This window comes from Opisthorchis viverrini (genome assembly GCF_000715545.1).
Source record: "Opisthorchis viverrini unplaced genomic scaffold opera_v5_4, whole genome shotgun sequence".
NCBI lineage: Eukaryota > Metazoa > Platyhelminthes > Trematoda > Opisthorchiida > Opisthorchiidae > Opisthorchis > Opisthorchis viverrini.
Window position 1 is genome coordinate 4,148,711 of NW_008751660.1, and position 6,941 is coordinate 4,155,651.

The 6,941-nt window shown below is 41.7% G+C and overlaps 1 protein-coding gene across 1 annotated transcript in view; it reads right to left on the minus strand.

Annotated features, from left to right (window-relative positions):
- The window catches only part of T265_00466 (hypothetical protein), a gene marked incomplete at both ends in the record, with an annotated part of 178,917 nt that overhangs the window by 139,686 nt on the left and 32,290 nt on the right, over positions 1–6,941 (minus strand). Inside the window, 5 exons of the mRNA XM_009164239.1 lie at positions 1,420–1,640; positions 2,962–3,315; positions 3,955–4,044; positions 4,796–4,969; positions 6,312–6,436. Of these exons, the coding sequence (XP_009162503.1) occupies positions 1,420–1,640; positions 2,962–3,315; positions 3,955–4,044; positions 4,796–4,969; positions 6,312–6,436 (964 nt within the window). The remainder of the gene's footprint in view (positions 1–1,419; positions 1,641–2,961; positions 3,316–3,954; positions 4,045–4,795; positions 4,970–6,311; positions 6,437–6,941) is intronic.

Consider the following 6,941-nt stretch of genomic DNA (forward strand, 5'->3'; position numbering starts at 1 on the left):
GCATTTCATTGATTGCGAACAACGTTGTGTTCAATTAGAACATTAGTTTGGTGGATACTCTGGAACAGTGCCCGCCTGTGAGCCACGAGACCGGCAAATTCGGTCGTGGGCCGTGAAATACTTTCAACTACATTACAAGCGGCATGCTATATCAAAGAAATGTATCCTAGGTTCTTGTCGTTGTCATTAGAACAAGCCGTGAAGAAACCCCGGAAGAGCTACTCTTAGACGATGGACTTCGTCCTCTGTAAAGCCTTTTAGAGGAAATTTGACCACAAAACCATATAATACACTATTTGGGCAACAATAGAATAACTCTAGGGTAACGTTTCGTGCACTGAAACCAGATTTCGTGACTCCGGAGAGCATTTTTCAACTCCCTATTTGGAAGGGAATTTAGCGGATCAAATGTCGTGGTAAAAAACTCTCACTGCTTCTGCTACCACGCTATTTCCCGAAATTAGTGGATGTTTCTTGAATGTGCGTGGCCCAGTCAATACTGGCCTTGGGTTATGTGCGCCGTAACACTTAGCGAAACATATCTCACATGCGGATTGTAGGTAATGAAGCCGAATTGTAGGATGTAAAACAACCCGTTTCTAGATATGTACCGAGATCTCAAAATTGCCACGGCTTTGTCAAACGACTATACACCGTTGAGATTCAACTGTCCTCTGGTTATCTGTAGACTCTCAAAGTTGCATAGATCCATCCATGCTGTTGCCGTTTTTAGCACTTTTCAGCGGCGTAATTCCGAGAGCATAAACACCTTCAAAATGAAACGGTTTAATTATGTGTCGAAAGATGTGCGGAAAATGGCGGAAGATTGATAGATAGATATAGCAAACACTTCCGGGGGACAACAATCGCCTCTGACGAAAGTTTGTTATCACCAGATTTTTCATCAACAACAAACTGTGGACAAGGATGCATATTGAGGCGAATACTCAGTTTTAAACAAAGTTATCGTTAAGGGGGGTTTAAGTGTAGCTCCGGTTCAGCGCACAGAACTCCTCGTGGTTCATTTAAACCAACATTTGAAATATCCAGATAATTTGAATATAGTCAACATAGTATATTGGTCATTAAGGTGTATACACTTCTGGGGTCACTAGACAAGTTTTAAGTTCTGATCGTCCACTTGGCATTTGACCGTAACTTTACTGTTTCCTAATCAAACATTACCATAGTTCTTCATACAGTCCCACTTATCTATTTGGCTGGACCGTGCTAGCACTGCCAACCTAAGGCTGTCGATATATAGACTCTATTATCGTTCCGTAATGTTGATGCAACCTTGACTTAAACTTGTCCGTACTGTTTTACTGATTTTAACTGTCATAATTAAGCAGTCAACCGGTTAAAAAATATGACTCTACTGGCAACAAGAAGGACATGTAGGGTGAAACTGCAACTTACTGAGCAGGGGCAGCTGCACACTTTTCACAAGGAACGCAGTCTTCATCCATTGTGCTCCGCTCTGGCCTGTAGAATCCTGTTTGGCAGTGTTGGCACCGAGGACCTGCTCGATTACCAGGGCAATTGATACAGTTGCCTTGTGCATCACATTTATCGCAAGCACATTGCGGTTCACACTTTCCGGGTTCGTCTGGGTCTGGTTGATATCCGAGTGCGCAGATCTTGAGGACAAGGGAGGATGAACTTTAAGAAAGCATATAATAACAAATTAAATGAACTGAACCAAACGCACCAGTATCATTTCTTCTGACCTTTTGTACTCAGTTAGCCCTTAGTCTGAAAACAGATGGCAAGTCTGTGCAAATCCTCTCTGCCTGTGTCTGTATGTACTGGCGAGGTTGTTTAGTAAGTATATTTGATACCCAGACACATCCAAAGTTACATTCTAACGGAACTGGGTACAGAGAGAAATGCATGAAGCAAGAAATTGATATGTTACAGTAGTTGCCTGAAAATTTCAATAGCTTCGACGAGAAGCCAAAGTGGTGAGAATTAATGTTTTCAGGATCTTGTCTTCAGGTCAGCACATATACATTGGTTGAAAAAGGAGGACAGATAGTGAAATAAATGGGTAAGAATGCTGATCAAATTAATGAGGAAGGAACAAAGAAAACTGATTGTCAGTGGAGGCCAAGTCCAATTTAACTGACGTAAGGTGGGTTAAATAGCTGCTAAGCGGCTGGATCGATCGGTTCGTTTACATGATCAACGCACAGTTCGTTTTTGACAACATAGTACCGTATTTCGCAATCGTATTTTGACTGCTTCACCTGTAGTCAAGCGATACCGTTGGTTCGATGCTGACTGTCTGTGAGGTACTCTGTAGATTCGCTCGGAACGATCATGAAACCGGTGTGCATGTGACATAACCGAGCTTCCTATCGAGCCTATCAGTGTGGTGGTATTGGCCAAGAGAGATGTTCACGTCTGCTCTTAGCAAGTTGACGTATCTTGCAATCAGCATATTCCGCCTAACAACAACATAGAAACTACATAGCCATATTTTGGATGGGGGTTGCTATCTTGTTTGAGATTTAGGTTGAGCGTCAGAGGGGTTGTAGACCAAGAACGCTGGTTGCACCCGGGGTCTTGCGTTGCACGGATTGAAACAAGCTGCGGGATTCGTTGTCTGCTAACAACTTGCCTCTATATGGTATTAATATCCTATTTGTGGACATGAGAATATATCTACAAACCTAGAGAACCATTTCAATTAATTATGAATAACCTCTATAGGCGTGACAACATTTTGGAAACGATGAGATCCGTGATGTGAACTCAGTTACCAATATGCAGCGAACTGAAGGGGCAGCAGTGGCGCCAGTGAATCTTCACTAAGGGACGCAGAAACGTGCTTCGTTCAAGAAATAGAATCCACGGTAAGAACACAAAATGGAATAAGTCTGTGGGCTACTTCCACGGAATTGGAATAGAAATAAAAAGCTCCACTTTCACTGAGTCGTCTAAAAGTGCAAAACTCACCTCACACGATAGGCCTTCATAACCAACTGGACAGTCACACTGCTCAACCTCAGTGACCCAGGAGTCAGTGAGGCCCGACGGAGTGACATATTCCAACTGAACATCTTGCACCTCAGTACTGGTTTGATCCTCGAAATTTCTCACGCGTACGCCGATCTTTTGCACATCACGCAGAATATTCATGAACGCACTACGGCCATCTAGGCTAGTCAAGCGCCTTGAACATTTTCGGTCTTCAAACCACCGGTCACGTTCATTCAGTTTTATGGATAATTCGTTCTCATATCCATCTTCAGCTGTATTCAGCAGAATCTGATTAGGGTGCGGGCACCAGTAGATCGTTTTTTCTTTACCCTTTAGAGAAAACGAACAACAGTTTTCAAACTATAAGTCTGATGAAAAATACTGATAATGCACAATTGGGACCGAACATGTTGGTTTCTGAGCCTAATAATTGAACTACTCTCTTGCCAAAAGTAGGAGGAAATCAATGCAGATTTGTTCAGTTCATATGTAGGGGTTAATCAGCGTCACCATGCACTAAGCCACTCACTTTGATGGATATTCGTTACTGGATGGTAATACCAATGCAGATCAGGATAAATGGTGACTAGTGCTCTGTTAAACGATTCGCCTCGATTCTAATCCTTTAGGTGGACCCAACAGGATCGAAATTTGTTGCCTCAGTCACATGACTCCAACACCGTTCGAGCAGTTCAATGTTTCAACAGTAGTTCCATCGCTATCTACCTATCAAATCCCTCTATTTAATCGTGAAAAAGTCAGCAATATACATTTCATCGAATTGAAGTTAACCTCCTCTGTATTGGCTCGAGTAACGATGCATTTGGGATAAAGGAATCTGTATTAACTCACTGAAGAAGTCCTAGAGTGCTTTTTGACGACATGCTACCTTCCTTTTTGAGAGATATGTGGCCAGAAACGGTCTGATAGTTATTCGGAAGTAATAAGCAAATATCCATTGGAACTTACATGGAGCGCAATCAAGGCACCGGGGAAGAAGTTTGTGAACGGTCCAAACTGCCTGATTTTCACTTTCATATTGTAGCCGTACGATGTAACCTAGAGGTAATATACATCAGATTGTTATTCAGCTTGATATTCAAATTGGTATTCAGGCGTTTGTTTGTTTTTTGTCAGGGGCAGATATGAATGGAGTTTGGAACAGAAGCCAAAATATCCAAATTTGTCACGGAAATCACGTGTGAAATGGAAAATTAATGTAATACCTTTATTCATCCATCTTTCTGATCATTTGCTTAGATGACTGTCTTGTGACTAGAATCCAGAGAAATAAGTCACTTCAAAAGAAAAAAAACTCCGGCAAACCTGGATTTTAGCGCTATTTTTGATTTTTTGCCCAGAGTCTTTGTTCAGCTAGGTAACTCATCCTGCAAAAGCGACTTCCGTCCGATATGCATATGCCAGTTTGAAGGACCTTCCAGAAATGTTCCTAAAGGAGGTATTTCACCATTACAAAAGCTTTCAAAAGCCTCCTGTTGGTTTCGTAAGCGGGAGAGGGGAATTTATTTGAAAATACCAGATCCATATTGGAATCTGGCCACAGACATAAATCCCACGCAACCAAATTTTTCTTTCAACTCAGTTAAACATTTAAATAATTAGGACAACCTTGGCGCCGTTGGACGTTCACTGTTTTCATGTTACATGTTCTACGGTTTCAGATGACTAGATAACTAACAGATCTTCAGATTTCAGCCTATGGAAGTAAAAAAAAACTACACAATTTCCATAACTAAAATGTCTAACGGGCTTAGTTAACAACCAAACACGGCTCGATAAATACACTTACCCAGGGACCCTGAAGTCCAAATTCACCTTCCAAATAGGCTTCATCTTCTGGGTAGTTTGTGTACCGAACCAAATTATCTGTTATTTGTAAACCATCGGTGGTTACTTCACCAGTGTCGTCGCTGTAAAGACCAATCACGCTTGTTGTTCCAGTTAGCTTCCACATCTTATTCACCTGTGAAGAAACATTGCATGGCAATTTTACTTAATTTACTGGTAAAATGTTGAAAGTAAGGAGGTGAATACCTCCAGGGTGCCGCACTCTGTAGATGACTAACCATGTAAACCGAACCTAGAGGAACATAAAGACTTCATACAACTGGAATCAAGAAAATACCACACATAATGGGGTTCTAACGACGACAAACCTTAGTGTTTTGATGGAGGACGTATTTAGTTTCTTTGTGGTTAAATCAAGTTTGATCCTAAAGAACTTGTGGGCATATTGCTTTCCAAAGCTTTCGATCATTCTTGATAAACACTTCAAAAACTATTAGTGAGGATCCAAATTATACCTGAGTTTAGGATTGATGGGCCCTTTACAAAAATAGCGATCTTGACGTTAAAACCAGGGCCCGAGTTTGGAAGTGTGATGCGGAGTTGATCTACCGTCGAAGTACTGCTGATGTGTCGAAATCCTTCTTCAAATGTATTTTGAATAATCTATTCGAGAGCTTGGAAGGCTAGCAAACCTGGAAGTTTGGATTGTCAGCAACAGTTCTGCTGACGAAAGAGGTTTGCCCGGAATAACTGGTAAATGTACTCCGCCGGATAGGCCGCTACATCATCTGAATGTAAATCAAACTGGACATTGCAAAAGTAAAAACTTTCCTGTCTACTTTATATAAAACATACTATGGTTCCTGTTACTATATTCAGATAATCAGTATCCGTCAGGATAAGTTCGAAGCGAAAACCCTCAACAGCAAATTTCCCCTAAAAGAGGAACGCCCTGCCGTGTAAGGCTGAGTTTAGCATTAGGACAAAGATACAGGTCCATCAATCTGACGTTCATCTCGTCATCATTTTCAGAAAGGAGAACTGGCCACTACAGTCCAAGGATATCTGGAAGCTAAAGGTTTTCGACTATTGAAACTCAAGGATAATTCTGAAAAAAAGCGGACTGGCGTGGTACTCAATGGGGGCAATTTGACAGCTCTTTATTGGCATTTCACGTCAAGTCGTCTGTGTACGGTACCGTATTCTGCACTGGTCTAGACGGTTGGCTGGCAAGGAAAGTCAGGGATCCGAGTCGCTACTGACGTGGGCTTTACTATAACACGGCTCAATGTGATCAGATCAAAAATTGAAGTTTGGGGCATTCAATCTACCGTATCCACCTTTGGTCATATGTGTGGACTTTGACATCAGTCTTCAAACATTAGAAGTTACAATCCGGGATTACAAAAGTTGATTTCCAAATAAGGAAAAATACTTCAACTGAAGGTTGGCATTTTTGGAAATCCCAATGCATCGAAAAAACTCGGTAACCTGATGACTGAGCCGCAGGAACTCACGGGTGATTTGACGTAACCCTTTGCACTCTGACACTTGTCTGTCACACCTGAACAATAACATTTGAGGCATTCATCTGCGAAAGTGGCACCGTCATTGAAGAACGGGACGGTGCACATCCCACCCTCTGAAAACAAAAGGCAAAGAAAGTACGATTGACGATAATTTTGGAAATGGCAGGTAAAATGATGAGAAGGTCCCGGTTAATAAAGGACCAGCTGTATAATTTTAATTGCTCTGGTAACTGTATTCACTCATCAGTATACTCTCTTTTACCGTCAATTTTCTAGAGGAGGCTGTGAACTGCTAGTTACTTTAAAAAGAATGGCTCTCGTTGCGGAGCCTGCATGCTGTGCGGAGATGTTTGAAATAGACTCAGTCGGTGAGAGAGATAATCCCACGAAACCATTTAATTTTATCACCTCTTATCATCCAGGTGAGGATGTTCGATAGTGAACACAGCGACCTACCTAAATCTAGACAAAGAAGTGTCATCCATCGAGGAGCACATTCACTTGGAAATCAATCACTCATGTTTCAGTTGGCACGATATTCAAGATATCACAGTAAAAGTTCATAAGGAAAACTATTCACGAGGTTGCTGAAAACTCGTCGACAGCCCCGACCGGGCG